This window comes from Crocuta crocuta, unplaced genomic scaffold (genome assembly GCF_008692635.1).
Source record: "Crocuta crocuta isolate KB4526 unplaced genomic scaffold, BGI_CrCroc_1.0 scaffold123, whole genome shotgun sequence".
Lineage (NCBI taxonomy): Eukaryota > Metazoa > Chordata > Mammalia > Carnivora > Hyaenidae > Crocuta > Crocuta crocuta.
This window is the reverse complement of record NW_027528865.1, coordinates 685,213-703,781: the sequence shown is the minus strand read 5'-3', so window position 1 is coordinate 703,781 and position 18,569 is coordinate 685,213. Positions and strand designations below refer to the sequence as shown.

Here is an 18,569-nt window from a genome sequence, read left to right as displayed (position 1 = left end):
TGTCTCTCTCTCTCCTAGAAATAAAAAAAAAAAAAAAAATTAAAAAAAAAAATTAAAAAAAAAAAGAATATTTATTATATAATGAAGTTAATATTTCTCTTCATTTTTACAGGAATGATGTTTACAATTTTAACTTGAATGGAGCTGATGAGCCTATTATAAAACTTGGAGTAAGCTAGAAATCAGCATTGCGTATTAGTTATTCAGTATTTATTTTGTATTCACTATATTATTACAATGTATGCTTTTTGGCTTCCATTCTCTTATAGATATGCTTTAAGGTATTTTTAAATATTTTAAAACTTATTTTGTACCAATTTAGGTATATTTAGTTTCCTTTAAAATCTTTCTGACTGAAGTAGAGAAAATTGAGTAATTAGAGCCTGGGGGGGACTCACCCTACTACATCAAGAAAATCTCTTTCTTTCTTGATACAAGGCATTTTAAAACAATTACTTATTTTGGTTTTAGTATATTTTATAGTGTTAACTTTCTTTTTATATGTAAAAATACTGCTGTAAGCTTAATTTTATTGATGCATCTAATGATAGGAAGTGATAAAAGCTAGAATTCATATGTTTATTTTTTAAAACTTGTTTACCTTATTTTGACACTAAGAAAAATTTTTTAATGTTTATTCACAATCTAGATCCAGGAATTTCAAGCTACAGCTACAGAAGCCTGTGTGGATAATTCAATAAAATTGTAGGTGTTTTTATTACAATCAGATGGATTAGAGTAAAATAAGTTTCTCAATTGTTCTTTCTCTTCAGTGTGTCCTCCCCGTGTGTGTGAGAGGTTCTAACATACTGGGGATACTCGCGGCAGGACTGCCCCGTTACGTTCCGGACACTCCAGCCTTTACTCCCGAACGTGACACGCATGTCCTCTGCACTTGTCACGTTAGCTGTGCTTGTCCGATGATGAAGCTGGAAGGCCTCAGTCCTTCATCAAACCTGTTATTTTTATAATGAACCGAGGTCAGAGAGGATGAGCAACTTGGCCAGAATTGTATAGTGAGCTAGTAAAAGAGTCAGGCTGAAGACCCAGGTCTTGCTGTCCGGTGCATGTTACCTTAAGAGAACAATTAATTGCATTAATTAAAATTAATTAATGCATCTTTTTTTTTAAGGATAGGTTTAAGGAATCATGATGAACTTGAACCTTCTCTCAAAACGAAAGACAAAAGAGTAAGTTATAATATCCTAATGTGTACATTAACAACTGTATTTTAAAAAAAAAACAAAACAATTTTCTGGGGTGCCAGGGTGGCTCAGTCGGTTGAGCATCTGACTCTTGGTATTGGCTCAGGTCATCATCTCACGGCTTGTGAGATGGAGCTCTGCGCTGACCCCACAGAGCCTGCTTGGGAGTCTCTCTTTGCCCCTCCCCCATGTGTGCATGCCTTCTCTCTCAAATACTTAAAAAAAAAAATGTCCATTGCCCAAGATGATCAAGCTCTAGAAAACAAAAATATTTGGGTTTTTCCCCCTCTATGAGATTGTTCGTGTGCCAACTATGACTTTGTTATGGTCTTGGAGCTATTTGTAATCATCTACTAATAGAAGGTATGATAGCTTTAGTTACTTTCTTTGATGGCATTAGCTCATATCTGTGTAGAAGTAAGCTGTTTTAACTTTTAAACAACAACAAAATAGGAATTTCATCTCTGATCTGGATTTCTGGGTGACTTTCTGGTTATGTTTTCTTAAGGCCAGGTACATTAGTATGCCAAAAAATTAAGAAGTCAGTTTCTGTTGCTTGGGTTGTTTCTGTTTTCTGTTTTTTGGCTTAACTTACCTTTAATGGTGTATAATGAGACACGTTTCTTCATCTATTACAAGGATTCTTTTTTGTTTTACTAGATTGTAGCAAATCATAAAAAGAAAAATCTCTTTAGTGATACTGACACAGAATACAGATGTGATGACAGCAAGACCGATGTTAGCTGGCTGAAGGGGCCAAAATCAAAACCACAGCTATTAGACTATAGCAGAAATAAAAATGTGAAGAAGCAGAAAAGTGGCAAACCAAGTAAGAAATGACTTTTTAGAGAAATACTGCAAATGATTTTACCATGTCAACTACTTGAAATGCTTTGTTAGCTGATAAGTGTGTTTGTATGTAGGTAGTGCTGATAACTACATAGCCTTATAAATAGAAAAAACAGCAAATACAGCACAACACTACGTGGTTTTGTTTTTTGTTTTATTTTTAGTATTATGGTTGTGTAGAGATTACTTTTTTTTTTACTGGGATATTAAAGACACAAAACATTATTGTCATATTCTTTGGTTCGTGCATACTCTCATCATTTGTTTGCTCATGGCCTGCTGTCATACAGTTATTTGGGAGTTATTGTGGATAATGTGTTACCAAATACTCATGAACCCAACACCCTAATAAGCAGAAATCAAATCTTGGACATCCCATTTCCTGTCACACCTAACACATATACTCTTTAGGAGTTCACATAAAAACATAAGGAAAACCATTTTCTTGCAGAAATATTTTTGCCTAAATCTTCCACAGAATGTCTTCCCAGCATATGGCTTTTGCTTTGTCTAGTGAATCTCTTGAAGCAGTGGGATAAGAGTTTGAGGTATGGATTTTTGGCTAGACATACTGACCATTTTCCTAGCTTGTTTACTAAAACCCAAAGATTTTATATATTCCATTTTTAAAAGAAGACCTTTTAAATTGATACTTAAGAGAACCAGCCTTTATTATATGTCAGGATAAAATATAACCAATAGTAGCCTCTGCATATGTGGGGAGGAGAGTGGGTGACAGCTTAAACAGGAGTTACTAAGAGAAACCTGGAAGTGAAGCTTGGCACATGTTTGTAAATGAGGCTGAATCTTGAAAACGGGGCCAATCATCTCTGCAAAGAAGAGAAGCAGCAGGATTATCATATAGGAAAGAGGCTGCCTGAGACGGCAGCATGTGCTAGTGCAGGGAGGGGGCGGCGGGGCGGCCGGAGCACAGGTCAGACTTGTGCTAAGAGGCCGTTAGATTCACCGCACCTGCTCGAGGCTCTGAGGCTCTGGGACTTGGCAACGGTGTGTTATCAGCCAGGAGAAACTGATACAAGTCTTGTGCCCTCAGGGAGTTTATACTCATTTATAACCTCTTGAGGAAACATTTAAGGTTAGAATAGTCAGTAGTTTTAAAATTGAACTTCAGAGTGAACTGTTTTGTTTAAATGGCTGAATGCCTACAAGTCACTGTGTGGGGACTGGCTTATCAGCAGGATTGGAAGAGCTTTTTCCCAGAACCTCTTCCTTGGCTTGGATAAACCCATTTCCTAGGCTTCAGAGAATATTTAGAAAGTTGATTGTGCTTGAAAAGCAAAAAAAGGAATAGGGACTAAAACTAGCTATTCTCAGTAAATACGGACGAATCTTAGAAACAACGAGGGGTGAAAAATAAAGCACACCATAAAATATTATATATGAGATGATACCGTTTTATAAAGTTCATTATATTCTTTAGGGATAGATACCTGTGNNGAAAAAAAATTTTTTTTTTTTTTTTTTTTTTTTTTAAGACCAAGTGAATGGGAAACAATTCAAGATAATGAAAATATTCCCTTTTGGCAGAGGGGATATTGACAGTCAGGGAGAGTACACATAAATAGATAACATCACTATTCATAATCCAGCTTTTAAATTGAATGATAGATGCAGAGGTGTTCACTTTATAACTTATGTTACCTGTTCTCACGCATGTTTAAGAAGTTTCTGGTATAAAGGAGGAGAAAAGAAGTTGATCACTTAAGCCCTACTGCACACTATAAAGTTTTGAATGTCCGTTTAGCCTCAAATCATCTTGAAATTCAAATTTTTGAATGAATTTAAAATGTATTCTTGTTACGATTTTAACTTCTATGCAGAAATATTCTAATAAATTTTAATACCAGTTCTTATTTGAAAAATTTAACTTTATTTTCTTGAATTGCAGGATCATCTTTGGAAAGGGGACAACCAAGATCTAAAATGGTAAAACCAAGAAGTTTGTGTTCAAACATCCCTTGAAAATTATTTTTCTCTTACGATGTAAAAAGCTTCATTTTTCATCTTATAATTTTATCCTTAATGTTACTTATTTCTCCAGAATTGTTCTAGCCTTTGCATGCATACTCCTACTTTCTGCCTCTTTGAATCATGTTGGCCTGTTTTAGGTCTGTTTTATTCTGTGATTATAATACCTATATCTGTTTCTCTTTTTTATGTAAGTTAGGTAATACGTATACCAGGCCCCTCAGAGTTTTAGTGATAGCTATAAAAAGGGTAATGGGGGAGATACTTGGATGGAAAGATAAAATCCAGACTTTTAAAAATATTAGTCAGGAAGTTTATTTAATTCCTACAAATATTTTATGTATTGTCACGTGACCAGTTGTATAGCAAAGAGCTTTTATTTCTTATATCTCACTTATTGATCTACTAATTCAGAAATTTTCCTCCTAAAGACACCCAACAAAAATACCACCAAAAAGGAAGAGGAGACAGTTCCAGATGGGAGAACCAGACTTCCACGAAGAGCGGCAAAAACCAAAAAAAATTATAAAGACCTCTCAAATTCAGAATCAGAGAGTGAACAAGAATTTTCACATTCATTTAAAGAGAAGTTGCTAGTAAAGGTAAATAGATACAATTCAGATTAAAATTTTCTAAAAAGCCTGCCTGTTAAAATACTAAGTAGAGAAATAAAGTTTTCCAAAAATGTTGACTATGTCACATTTTAAGATTGAACCTTCTATATGAGAAATGTTATATACTAAAAATTGTTCTTGAGACAGTATGTTAAAATTTGTGATAAGTTGGCATTAGTGTTACAAAACAGATGTTTGACTCTAGCAAAATTAGAACTTTAAGATAATATTTTTGAATTAGAAAAGCACTTGATTTTTCCAAAATTATACTTCAAAACAGTGCAGACTGTTGGGAAGCTGTGACTCTTTCTCTGAAGCCAAAATATTAGATCTGAGGTTCTTCCCATACACTGACCACCTGTGTCTATCCCTGACTTCTTTCTGTCTCTTAATGTTACAGACCTCTCCCCAGCCATCTGTGCTGGAAAGCTTTTTTAACAAAGTTAAAAAAAAAAAAAAAGAAAGAAAGAAAGACAAGAAAAATAGGGCTTATAGTTTGCCAGGTGCTATTCTAAGTAGTTTATAGATTTAATTTCTTAAAGTCTCTTAAGTACCATAGGTGACTAGTACTACTATTATTGACATCTCATTTTACAAATGAGAAATTGAGGCTCAGAGAGATGAAGGAACTTGCCCAAGGTCACACAGCTAGGAGGTGGTAAAACAAAGGTTTGAACCCAGAGAGTCTGGCACTGAAGGTAGGTCTCTGATTGTTACCACTGTTCCTGATTGCACATAATTAAGCTTCCACCCTGCTTTGTTTATAACCTTGTTATCCTCTACTTGGAAGACTTTAAGAACTTCATAACTTATGTCCACATTTTCTCTCACTTCTTACTTTAATTTACTCTCCGTAAGTCAGATGAGTCTTCCCAAGCCCCCTTTCATCATCTCTTTCTTCAAAGAAAAATGCTGACAATCTCTATGTGGGCAGTCAGTCAGTGCATCAGAAGACCTTGGCAAACTCACTTTCCCTGCTCCCTGCTGTGTAACCAGAGCTGAAACAGCCAGATGGGCCAGCTTGTGACTCCCCAGCGACGCTGTGCAGCTCCACTCCCGGTGATCTGGCGGGAGTCTCCCCTCACCATCTTCTCTGTGACTCCCGGACACGTCAAGTGCCATGAAGTCCAGGAACTCTTTCTGGTTTCCCTAAACTGCGTATAATCTCCTTACTTATCAGCACTTGTGATATTATAGTCCGTGTATTACATTCCCTGTGAATTTGTCATGTGCCTTCTCTAAGCAGAAAGTCCTACACTACTCCTGTTGAAGCCCGTCATACCCGTATGTAGTAACAGAAGATATTTAATATTTCAGCATAATTTATGTGTCCAAGTATAACTATGTATTTAAGTATAACTTAAAAATTATCAATATACTTAGGAGGAGAATATCCGTTCCAGAAGCAAAACCATAAAGCTACCAAAGAAACAGAAGAAAGCCGCCTCTGCCGAAACACAAGAGGATAGAGCAAAAGAAGGGAAAAACTCATCTCTACTAAAAGATGCTGTAAGAGATAATAACCTTGGCTCATCTCCTGTATCTTTATCTGGGAGCGCATCACCTGCAGAAGTCATGAGATGTCAGTATCATTTTTTTTCTTTTAAATATTTAACAAGTTTCTATTATAACTTTGTGAAAACACAGTTTACAGATTAATCTTAAATATGCTCCTCAAAGTTGTAGGTAGTCAGAACTCCAGCTTTTGAACTAGTTAATGCCAGTAACTTGGTCTTTGCTAAGTAGACGTGCAGGTGTCCTTCTGACACCCAAGGCTTTCATGGTGGGAAGTCAAAGACCAAATGGTTCAATGTGGAGAATATTTAATGTATATTTACAAATTGTAATGTGAAAGCTTAAATCAACTCTTAGGCTTTTAATCCCCAAACATATTTAATAATGTGAAAATAATGATGGGGATTTCTGCTGTTTCTCTTTTACATTTCATTGACAAAAGTCTGCAAGGAATATCATGGTCATTCTGTGGACCTATAGTGGATTATCTTCACGAATTGAGATTTGCTTTTGTTTAAAGATAACTCACAAAGAAAAATTCATAATCTTTGGAACTCTGGAATACACACACACATACACACACACACACGTTTTTCTAGTATAGTAACTATAAGTTTGCACTTTTTGTCAGTTCTTTGAGAATTTTTTAAAGCATTTCCAAGTATCCATAAGTTAACATATACTTCCTCCAAAGTAGCTGTTTTGTTCTTTACTAGAATATTTTCTATGCTGTTCAGGACCACTGACCTCTCAGATAACCACATGCCAGAACAGAGATGCACATGCCCTGATTTGATCTGAAAACTGAGAGTCCATTCACACTACGACCTATTTCAGCCATGAATTTCCTCAACTGTACATGAAGGATATAGATAAGATGATTTCCCAGGGCATCTCCAACCAGAAAGTTCTGTGACTTTACCATGTAATCGTTCTGGCTGTGATGTCAGAATACTCAAGATAATGCTTAGGGTGATCATTACAGTGCAGCTCAGCTCATACTATAGATATTTTTGTGTGAAATTTTGAAAGTTCTTATAATTACATCTTAAATGGAGCCATTAATATTTTTCAAAGTCTTACAAATTATTTTAATATAAATTAAAATTGATTTATTAGAAGTTTATCTTTTTAAATACAGATAAGGATTTGATAAATCATTATAGTCTAGGATTTCATCATACTGTTTCTGAAGCAGACATCAATGATAATACCTGTCATCTGTGTTTTGTGTTTTGTGAGGCAATATAGGTATAGAGAAAATAACAGAGAAGGATTTTACTCAGGATTATGACTGTTTAACAGAATCCGTATCACCTTATTCAAAAACTTCATCACCTGACTCTTTAAACAGTACATATGGAGGTCCAATAAGGTCACCTAAAAACAGTGACAAAAATGTATGTGCAAGAGAACGTTGCTCACCAATTCCGCGATCCTTCTTGTTGGTAAGAATATACGTTATTTTCTTCCTTTACCAGATACATTCAAAGTGAGGAAATCACTTCCCTCTAATTTCAATCAAGTGTACATTGCTTGTCCACCTAGCTTAGGGTTCTGGGTTTGGTCAGTGGGACAAGAATAACATACTGATAAGTAAACAGCCTCTGTGAAACTGATGGCCTAATAAATAGCTGTACAGGAGGAAAGGTGTGGTGGTGTGAGAAGTACTGAGTGCTGTGTAGAGTATTCTGATAGGAATGATCACTGCGACAGAGGTGCTACTCACTTGTCTATGCGTCAAAACCATATAGTTCATAAATGAATGAATATTAAAATGAACAAAGTTAGTGGTATAGTGGAAAATTCTTTATTCTTTCTTTTTTATATTGTTATATGTACCATTTCTTAATATGTAGGTATGTTCAAAGTGTTGTAAAAAGACATTAAAGATAGGAATCAATTATGGTCAAAGTGAGGAACCATAGCTAAAAATGTTATGCCTACAAAGAGGAGTTTGAAGTTGTGGCTACTTCAGTACCAGTTTAAAACCCACCCCACTGTCATCCCCTTTTGGCTTGGGTTGTATAGATGGCTTAAATTGGAGAATTTTATAGTTCTCTTTGGGTCTCTATGTAAAGTTATAGAACTGGTTGCCAAGATAATATAATTCACTGCAGCTGGGTATAGCTGAAAGAGTTTCATGTGAGACGGAATTGCATTTAAATCCTGACTCCACTCTTTGTTTGCTGTGTAACATTTTACAAGTTAATGAATCCCTCTGCACCTCACTTTTCTCATCTGTACAGTAGGGTAGTGAGAAATTAGTCTGTGCAAGCAGAATATGTGATACGTAGTAAGTACCCAAATATATTCTTCTTTTGATCTGTGCTGAGTTCCATCTACAGACATGCAGTTAATGAGTTCTGTGTACCTACGGCCCAGATCTGAGGCCTCTGACAAAACCAAGCTTCCATCCTACTTTGAACCAAATGTTTGTATTTCTGCAGGATGTTAAGGTCCTTTTATTCTGTTTAACCAGTAGTTTTCACAGAGCATGTTTTTCTAACAAAATCTCTTACGAGACCTCCAGTGTACCAAACAAATAAAAATGGAGCCACACCAGGTAAAGCCGACAGGCCTAAGCCTTAGGCTACTCACCCCCCATCCCGGGTTACTCCCAAGGCACCTTCGCAAGGCTCTCCATTCCAGAGCGCCAGTTTTCCACTAGATCTCTTCCCGTGGTCCTTGGCTCTGCCGCCCTTCGTGTCCCTGAGCCCTTTAATCCCCAGCACCCTCTCTTGCAAATCTCAAACCCTAGGGGATGCCCTGCCCACTTTGCTTTCATCCTACTCTGTGCTAGTAGGAATTTTAATTATTGCATATTTATTGGCCATTTGTTTCCCATTTACTGTTGACTCTGAGATAGTAGAAATTTGCTACATAAATTAGCTCTGTCAGTTTACACTCTCCATCACTGCTCTTGGATAGTGGCCATAGAGTGGCCGTAGAGTGGCCTCTACAGTTTTAACTGTTACCACATGTTCTGTTTTCACCAAGCTGATGTGTAGTATGTAACTTTAATTTGCATTTTACTGATTAAAAACATCAGTGAGTATTTTGGCCATTTTGTGAATTGGCTTTTTTTTTCCCCCTAATTTTTTAATTGTTTGATTTTTTTCTTATAAATTTGTAGGTGTTCTTAAAATATTCTAGATATTCTATATTGGTTATGTATGTACAATGCAAACATCCTTTTTCCAGTAGCTATAATTTCACTTAGATAAAAAATTTCCATATCACAAAACATAATGACATTTACCAGAGTCTTTTTGTGACCAAGAAATCCCTCAGTTATTATCATATTTTCCTGTCAGTTAAAAATGTCTTAAACACTGTTAGGTTTTCAGTGTTCCTAGGGAGTTAGTGCAGCATCCTGCACGTGCACAAAGGCCCTCTGGTCTCCGTCGTTTGTTATGCTGATCAGGCCGTAGCCCCGAGGGCCAGCTCTTGGGACACTGTTCTGTGTAACTGGCCAGTCTGTCTCTGTGCTAATGCCACAGTGCTGTCATTGGTATAGTCTTTCACACTTGCATGGTGTTTCACCAACCTCCACCCCTCTCATTCTCTTACTTATAAATCCCCATGGCCCTCTAGTCGTCCATATAAATTTTGGAACTACTTTAAGGGAAGAATTGTCATTTCCCAGTATTGATACTGGGAGCTTTCTCACCGTATGTTTTTCTCTCTACATTTTGGTGTTATGCCAAATCTTCCACAAAGAAAATAAATTCCTGTATCTTATGGATTTTCTTTTTGCTGTATTAAACAAAAACTTTAAAAGTTGTCTGAGCTTTTAATTTTTTTGCTTTGTATAGAAGCGCTATAGATTTTTATATCTCCAGCTACCTTCATTAATTTTGTCATAATTCCCTGCCTAGGTTTTCTTGGATGTTGGACAGTTTCTCATGATACTTTTTTGCATTTTCCATTCTGGTCCTTATACTCTTTTATTGTTCAGGTGACTGTGACCTCTGGGGCAAGTGAAATAGATGCCACACTAGCCAACATACTTTGCCATAGGCTTTGTAAATACTTACAGATTAGCGTTTCAGTTGTCCAAGGACTTTTTCCCTTTCTATTAATGAATGGGTGTTGAATTTTAATAGCATGAATTATTCCCTTGAAATAGAAGTCATTCTGGTGTAATATTGTTGTGGTTTTGTTTTCAGTTTTAAATAACTTTCTAATTTCCTTTGGGTTTCTGTAGGTCTTGTGCATTCATAGCCCAGACATTCTCCAGTTAATAATACTGTTGTGTATAGAAAACATATAAATTCTCTGGTACTTACACTAGAAACACAGGATTCCACCAGCTACTCAGATGAAAGCACTGATAGTTCAGAAAAAAACAGTATATGAAAATTGAACTGATACATGACGATGAACATCATATACAAGAGCAGTAGAGGTTAGAAGGGTAGTAGAGCCAGCAAACTTAAACTAAGATTGTTCTTATAAGAACAGACTACTGGCCCTAAATAATAAATGTATTTTAATATTTTTCAACTTATTACTTTAAAAAACATCAGATTTTCAAGATTCAGATCATGGAAAAAGGTTGAAATTTTTTAAGTGAGATGTTGTAAGTTCTTAAATAGTGGAGATATAGTTGCTGAGCCACTGGCTTAGGTACTTACAACTGGGACTTTCTGGTTTCACGATAATTTAGAAATCGGTTATACTTTGTGCCACTATAGCAGTCCATCAACAGAAATGTTTTTAATAATCTGTAAGACAGAACGCTAAGGCAGAATTTTACAGCTTGAGGGGGGGTGCTGGGATGGGACCTAAACAAAAGTATCTGAAAAAAGAAGGGGCAACATTTGCAAATTATTTGCTTTAGGATTTGAGAAAGATGGTCAAAGGCGAAGCCACGAGCACCTATGGAATTTTTTTTTCCAATTTCTAACACCTGTTTTAGGGAACTCATTCCGCATCTCCACTGTCTATGTCTAGTGAAGGAAGAGAGCAAATACGGTGTGACGTTCCTTGTGACTCTACTCATGCATCAGGTTTGTAGTCACAGCATTGCTTTAAAAACAGGATTACTGAACTACTCTGAAATTTCACTCTCTAAAGCAATTATATTTTTAGCCATACCATTTATTCAATTTAGTTAATGTCAAAGTGAAAATGAGGCTGGATAGAATTTAATGCATGGCTGCCTAAAAGAATGCAAATAAATCACTGAAAGGCTTTTTTAAATAAAAGCAAGAAAATAATTAGGTTATTTTTAATCAAGATTGTAGTGCTATTGTTTTTTAACTGTTCTTAAGGCCCTACACCGCGTCTTAGTCACAAACGAATGTACATAGAAGAAGAAAATCTAAGTAATGCTGAAGTAGAATTGGAAGACGAGGAGGAAGGGGGAGTATACTTGCCTCCCAAAAAACTATCTAGAACTGAAGATACAGATAATCACACTTACAAAGGTAAGTAGATCAAATGGTTGTGTCAAAATGCAATTAATTGTGGAAGGGGGTTCCTTAGCTCTTAAATCGCGCACACACACGAGAACTTTGGATAAGTCTCATAAGGATGATGCTCTATCACCGAGTTCACTTTATGTGAATAATATGGTAGTAAGGGTCTTTTAAATCTTATAAATCTTATTGTTCTGTTGCTGATTACCACATGTAAGTTTTACTAACTAGAGTATAAATTAAGGATAGATTAGTATGTCACTAAATATTTGGTTATTAACATGGAAATAGTTAAAAAGTAATCGTTCTATTTCAGTGTTAACATTTTTGCCTTAATACCCATGGCAAGAGAATTTTTTTAAAAAGAAAATATTTTTAACTGCCTTTTATGTCACATTCTTAGATCACACATAGAATCTGAAAATAAGATTTTGTTCTCAGCCTCCTGACAAGTCTAAGTTTGTAAATAATGCATATTGTAACTTTAGCCGTTTGTCTCCATTGTTTAGTATCTGAAAGTATATCTCCGTTATCCACAAATGACTTGTCTCTTCCTGCGGAGAACTGGGAAAGTGAAATTTCAGGTGTGGGGGTGATGTGTAAGAAGTTCAATACAGAATTTAAGAGGAAATTTCATGTAAGTTACCATTCTTTAAATGACAGTGTATACCCAGTAATGTGGTAATATGCCACCTGTCTACTAATCTAGCAGCTCGTTTGATCCTTTGGCAACAAAACACCCATTTATGAATTCGCTTTTCCTCATGGACTGGTGAAAAGCGGAGTATTTGTCTTCTGAGCCAGGTTTCTCTTCTCAAATCTGTGCATTATTCGTATTCTTTCTTTTCCTAGATTCTTTGTCTTATTTCCCTTTGCAGTTTGTTTACCATTTTGATTCTTCGTGACTTTTTTCTGAACAGTTTTCTTTCCATGCCTCCTCTTTTCATTGCATGGAAATGACTGCCAGCACGGTTGCTGGAATCAAGCAGGAAGCCAGAGAAATCCCCTCGCACTGTTTTACCCGGTCACTCCTCATGGAGCCGCAGCCCCGGGGCTCCAGTGATGTGATGTTTGCAAAAATGCTTTCTAAACAACGTTTCACTGTTGTTTTCTCCACCACCTGCCTCTCTGTCTGACATGCTGCGTTGGGGACAGTCCTCTTTGCCTCCTGTTACCGTGTGTGGAAAACCCCGCTCGTCATCGGCCCCCCCCTGCTCTTGTCCCTCCCTCTGAGATGATTTAAGATTCTGTATATTTTAATTATCAAAGGTCAACCTGTACACGGAGAAGCCCTGGTTTCTGCGTGTCTCTTCTGCTCTGCAGGTGGCTAGCTCCAGCGAGTATAGTTTTGTGGAAGACAGTAATGATCCTGAGTGTGAATTTAGGCTCTGTTCCTGAGGAGGGTTATGGTCTCTGTAATTATGCAGTAAAGCATTTTTATAAATAATGTAGAGTGTGGTGTCCTTAGGGAAACAGACACCGCTCACACAGCTTTTTTATGAACACTTCAGTGTAAATCACCAAGTTTCTCATTTCGCACTTTGCTTCGTCATTTGCATGGTAAAGTCGTTGTTGTTAACATAGTCTTAGATTATTTATTGTTTTGTAAAGAGTTTTCAAGTTAAAAATGTTTTTCAGATCCGTCAAAAAATAATGGATTATTTTGCAAAGCAGTCTTGGAAAACAACTCAGCAACATCTGAATATGGTGAACCACCAGATTCAGGAGTACAGGTCTGTAATAAAAACCTTGTTTGAAATCTTCTGAATGCTCTAGTTTAAAAAAAATTCTCATTTTGTTTCTTTAACAGGATCAAAAAACTTGATAAATTCCAATTCATCATCATAGAGGAGCTGGAGAATTTTGAAAAAGATTCACAGTCTTTAAAAGATTTGGAGAAGGAATTTGTGGTTTGTGCTTTTAAGAATTTTTTTGAAGCGCTACGCTTAGGAAAACTTCTGTTAATTTTGTTCTTTAGAAAATTTTTTTAGGGGCACCTGGGTGGCTCAGTCGGTTAAGCATCAGCTCAGGCCGTGATCTCATGGTACTTGAGTTTGAGCCCCACTTTGGGCTCTGTGCTGACAGCCTAGAGCCTGCTTCAGATTCTGTGTCTCCCTCTCTCTGCTCCTCCCTTGTTGACACTCTGTCTCTCTCAAAAAATAAACATTAAAATTTTTCTAAAATAGTTTTAGATTTCATATATCCCCACTTATAGATTGAAGCTTATGAGTAAGTACCTTTGATAATACGGGGAAAATCCTGAGACAGTGTATGATGTCTAGAATATGCTTAGCATCTAGCCAAGTTGTTTATTTAAATTAGGAACAGGAATATAGGAATTCTTCAAGTTTCATTTTTTTGTCTTTTTAAATGTAGGATTTGGGAGAGAAGATATTTCAGAAGTTTAGTGCCTATCAGAAAAGTGAGCAGCAGAGGTTGGTGCGGCATTCTTACTGACTACAGCCTAAATACATTTTTAACTTTTAAATAATATAAACCTCACCACTATATTATAGCAATTTAAAATGGTAAATACAAAGGTAACTTCCTTTGTTAGGCTTCACCACTTGAAAGCGTCACTGGACAAAAATGTCTTCTACAACACTGATTACGAAGAAACCATTTTTACAACTGAGGTACAGCCTTTTTTACATTCTCATATATAATCTCTCCATACTTTTTTGCTGTGAAAATATTACCGTAAACGTCACAGGTGAAATATTGATTTACAGATGTGCGCGCTGAAGGAGGACATGAAGGCGCTGCAGGAGAGGCTGCTGAAGGACATGGTGAGCCGCGCTCTAGCGGGCGTCCGTCCACACGCCTTCGTCCTGCTGTGTGGACGGAGACAGTGGTCTTAGTTCCTGAAATTATTCTAGAATAATGGAGCAAACTGATAGGAAAATATTAATAGCAGTGATTTAAATGAGTCCCTCCTAAAGAAAAAAAGAATGTTTGGAAATATTTAAATGAGCTAAAAGAATACTTTCTTTGTTCTGTGCCTAAGCACTGCAGCTCGCAGCAGACCTCTGCGTGCCCTCCGCAGGTGTGCCAGGGCGGCGCTGCCACAATTACCGTCCACCTGGGCAGCAAGACTCCATTAATGTAGATTTGAGGATAAAAGTAGTTGACTTTTGGAGTTGATTCCAAAGGTCTACTAGCCCAGCAACTGCATTCTGGGGGGAAGGCACCTGGGGGTGAGGGGTCCAAAGGCACTGCCCTCAAAAATGGTGGACACTTGTCTGTAGACTTTAATACATCCTGAAATTTCGTTGTTTTTTTTTTTAATTTTTTTTTATTTCTAGGAGAGAGAGACAGCGTGAGCAGGGGAGGGTCAGAGAGAGAGGGAGTCACAGACCGAAACAGGCTCCAGGCTCTGAGCTGGCAGTCAGCACAGAGCCCGACGCGGGGCACGAACCGCGAGATCATGACCTAAGCGAAAGTCGGACGCTTAACCGACTAAGCCACCCAGGTGCCCCTACATCCTGCAATTTCAATAGAACCTCCATACGCTGAGAGAGTAGAGGAGCAGCCTCTTGTGGCGAAGACAGTTTAGCTTGAAGCAGCCTGGAAAGAAATTTCAACAATTTGGGATTTAAAAGACTGGATCTCTACACATTGATCATCTAGAATATCTGCGCAGAGCCTGGAACTCTGTAGATACTTAGATACTGGGCAGCGAGATAGAATGAGCACTAATACAAAGTACCTTTAGGAAAGGGGTTGTTTTAAAAAGAATCCTGAATAATAGCTAGCTTTTTTTTTCTCTGTTTGATGGTTTTATAGTGATAATTTAAAATCTAAGTGTGATTTTTATTTTTCCCTCCTGGCCATAGCAAGAAGAGGAGCTTCTTAATGTACGCAGAGGACTGATGTCATTATTCATGGCTCATGAAAGAAACGTTCATGTGTGATGTCTAGCTGTTATCAGTACACTGTAGCCTCCTCTTCCTGTTGCTGTAAAAGGAAATATCACAGCAGCTCCACAAACAGTACTTCTGTCAGAGCCTCCAAGTCCAAAGAAATGTTGTCTTATGGATGAGAAAGAATCCAACCTCAGGAGACTTTAGTACTATGCAGACCATTCTCTTTTCAGGGAGAAATTTGGGGGAAACCGAATAGTAAGAGGAATTTTGCTTGTTTTTGTAGTACTGTTTTTGTTGGCTAAATCTTAGCGAGTTAACTATACTCACAAAACTAGTATTTTTTAATAAAATAAAATGTATCATATAAAATGTATTTTTAAATGAATACAGTTTGGACTAAATATAAGATATTACTAGTTCAGAACATACTACGTGTAATACAAAGTTAGCCCTGCTGAGAAGGGGGAGAAGTCTCTGATGTAAAATGCTTACGGGCGTGTAAGTCAGCACCTCCAGCACCTGCTTGGGAGTGTGTTCATTCAGTTATGGCACCCGTGTTAGAAGGCGTTAAATAGCCTATAAAAGTTACTATATTTTCTAAACATTTTAATTGTAGGTAGATAACTGCTAAGCATGCTGTTTTGACAAGTACTTTTTAAACTCTGTTCATGGTAATATTTTGCTAGAATATAAAAATGTTTAATTGTATATTAAAGTTGAAATAAATGCTGTGTCACTTGAATAAGTATTATAATTTTATGAATCATCTTCCTACTTGATGACCATTGGGTCAGACAAAACATCCTGTACAACCAGACGTCTGAAGTATGAAAGGAAGCGGCCTCGCTCACTCTTGCTTGCCTGCTTAGCGCTAGCGGAGAGTTGGACTACTACCAGCACTGAAATGGCATGGACCAAGTGGCTTTCTCAGTGTAGACAAGCAGAAGAACCCCTTCCCATCGTAGCTTTACCCAGTTACCGATAGGGTCGGAGGCATGTTATGTCACGAGACAGTGACAGCTCGTGTCACAGTAAACACTACGCAGGACTTCTCGCATGACGGCATTCCTCCCTGCTCAGCTGCATGTGTGCTCCAGCCTGGGTTCGAGCTGTGACCCAGTCCATGCCAGTAGTTGTACCCCTCTGACCTCTCACCCTCCAGCCTGCTGTCTAGAGTCGTCCTGGGCTGTCACCCCACCCCTGTCCTGCGAAGCCTGTTCCCTTTCTTGTCCCTCCTTCCTTCCTTACCTCTTCTAGAGTATTTAGTCAGAAAGAACTCTCTCCTCTCACAGAATCTGCTAATTCACACCCCTCATTCCACAACCTGAACGTCACTGGAGGAAGATCATATAACCAAGCTTAAGTTTATGACTGCATATTTCAAATGGCTGCTCGGCAATCCTGACTCGCCCAGCCTGTTACTGCTTATCAATACTTCGGTCCTTGATTCTTTACCCTGCAGCGGAGGGCCTCACTTCCTGCTTCCCTTATCCTTTCTCCCTGAAATGTGGCATGTTGCCCATGTCAATGCTGGCATTTCCTGATTTCTCGCATGCTCCAGTGGCTCATTTGCCTCTTTATTTAAGGACTGTCCCTCACTAGTGCCCTGCATCTGACTGTCTTTGTCGTCTCTGAAGGGAATGTAGCCTATACTTACTAACACACACACAAAGCAGNGCCCAGTGTACTTCCCCACTCACCTTTGCACAGAGCAGAGGAAAAGAATTTTCTTGTTACTATCTCAGCTTGTACACTTCCTGTTTGCTCTTCATACCTTCTCAATCCACCTTCTTTACCTACCACTTCTCCAATCAAAATCATCAGTGGTTCAATTTAGTGAGTTTAATCGCTATCTTTTTCTTAACTCAGCTTCTCAATGCCCTGTCACCCAGAATTCGCCTGGCAGATTTTCCACTAGTCTCTTTCCTGGCTTCCCTTTTATCTCTTAATGTGGAACTCATTCCTCAAACTCTACTTCCTCCGTAGGTAACTTCATCTGGTTCCACATAATCATCGTCTTTGTGTTGATGACTTCCAAATGTATCCAGGTTCTGACCTTTGCTTTGGACATCAGCATCTCATGCACACTCATTATTGCCAGTTCTAATAAGCATCCCAGGTCTCAAAACAACCCTTCATTTCTCTCCCGTGGCCTTCTTTCTCAACACCAAAGGAAAAATTAAACATCGTCTCTCCATCTCAGTAAATGTCACTTTTAGCCAACCAACGATGCAAGCCAAAACCTAGAAAGGATTTCTCTCTCGCCCTTAATTGAAACTAAGCGGCCACTTAATCAAGTCCTGAAGATTTTTCTGCCCAAGTATGTTCCAGATGTGTAATTGCTGTCACTTACACAGTCACTACTATCGACAGTGTCAATACTTCTCACACAGACACCGCACCGGCCTCCCGCATGGCTTTCCAGCATTCGCACTTGCTTCCACAACCCTTTAATGACTTCGCAGCCAACACATTCTTGCTAAGTCGTAAATCCTAGCAGGCCACTTCATTGCGTAAGAGTCGGCAGTGACCGCACCCTCTTAAATAACTAATGGGCCAAAGAAGAAAGCAAAGGGAGATGAGAAGATACTTTGGGACAAATGAAAACGCAGCATCCTGAAACTTCCATGACTGAAATCAGCACTGAGAGGGACATTGACAGCTGTATGTTTATAGAAGTTAAAAATGAATAAATCAATAACCCAACTCTAAAAAACTAGAAGAAAGAGTAAAGGACACCCAAAGCTGTTAGAAGGAAGAAAATAATAAAGATTGGAGATTTAAGGAAAAAACCACAGTAGAATAGAAAAGCAACAGAAAAATCAATAAAACCAAAAGTGGTAAACTATTATTAAACTGAGATAAACAGAAGACTAAAATTTCTAAAATCAGGAATGAAAATTGGGGCTATTACCACTGACCTTACAGAAATAGGATTATGAGAATACTAGAAACAGTCGTATGGCAACAAATTAGACAATGCATGTGAAAGTAGGACTTCCTAGAAACACAAACTACCAAAACTTCAGAAGAAACAAAATCTGAACATTCCTATAGTGTAAAGAGATTGAATCAGTAATCAACAGAGAATTCTACCAAATGTTT

At 37.7% G+C, this 18,569-nt stretch overlaps 1 protein-coding gene across 7 annotated transcripts in view; it reads left to right on the top strand.

The window, feature by feature from the left end:
* Window positions 1-16,212, top strand: part of SYCP2 (synaptonemal complex protein 2) — an 82,697-nt gene extending 66,485 nt beyond the window's left edge. For all 7 annotated transcript variants that reach the window (XM_077756296.1, XM_077756297.1, XM_077756293.1 and 4 more), the window contains 17 exons: window positions 113-170; window positions 650-705; window positions 1,133-1,190; window positions 1,866-2,034; window positions 3,964-4,001; window positions 4,475-4,645; window positions 6,041-6,239; window positions 7,415-7,620; window positions 11,097-11,187; window positions 11,452-11,607; window positions 12,108-12,235; window positions 13,237-13,331; window positions 13,409-13,508; window positions 13,975-14,033; window positions 14,156-14,234; window positions 14,331-14,387; window positions 15,435-16,212. In XM_077756296.1, the coding sequence (XP_077612422.1) occupies window positions 113-170; window positions 650-705; window positions 1,133-1,190; window positions 1,866-2,034; window positions 3,964-4,001; window positions 4,475-4,645; window positions 6,041-6,239; window positions 7,415-7,620; window positions 11,097-11,187; window positions 11,452-11,607; window positions 12,108-12,235; window positions 13,237-13,331; window positions 13,409-13,508; window positions 13,975-14,033; window positions 14,156-14,234; window positions 14,331-14,387; window positions 15,435-15,512 (1,798 nt within the window). In that variant the 3' untranslated portion in view covers window positions 15,513-16,212. The remainder of the gene's footprint in view (window positions 1-112; window positions 171-649; window positions 706-1,132; window positions 1,191-1,865; window positions 2,035-3,963; window positions 4,002-4,474; window positions 4,646-6,040; window positions 6,240-7,414; window positions 7,621-11,096; window positions 11,188-11,451; window positions 11,608-12,107; window positions 12,236-13,236; window positions 13,332-13,408; window positions 13,509-13,974; window positions 14,034-14,155; window positions 14,235-14,330; window positions 14,388-15,434) is intronic.
* Window positions 16,213-18,569: the final 2,357 nt, after the last annotated feature.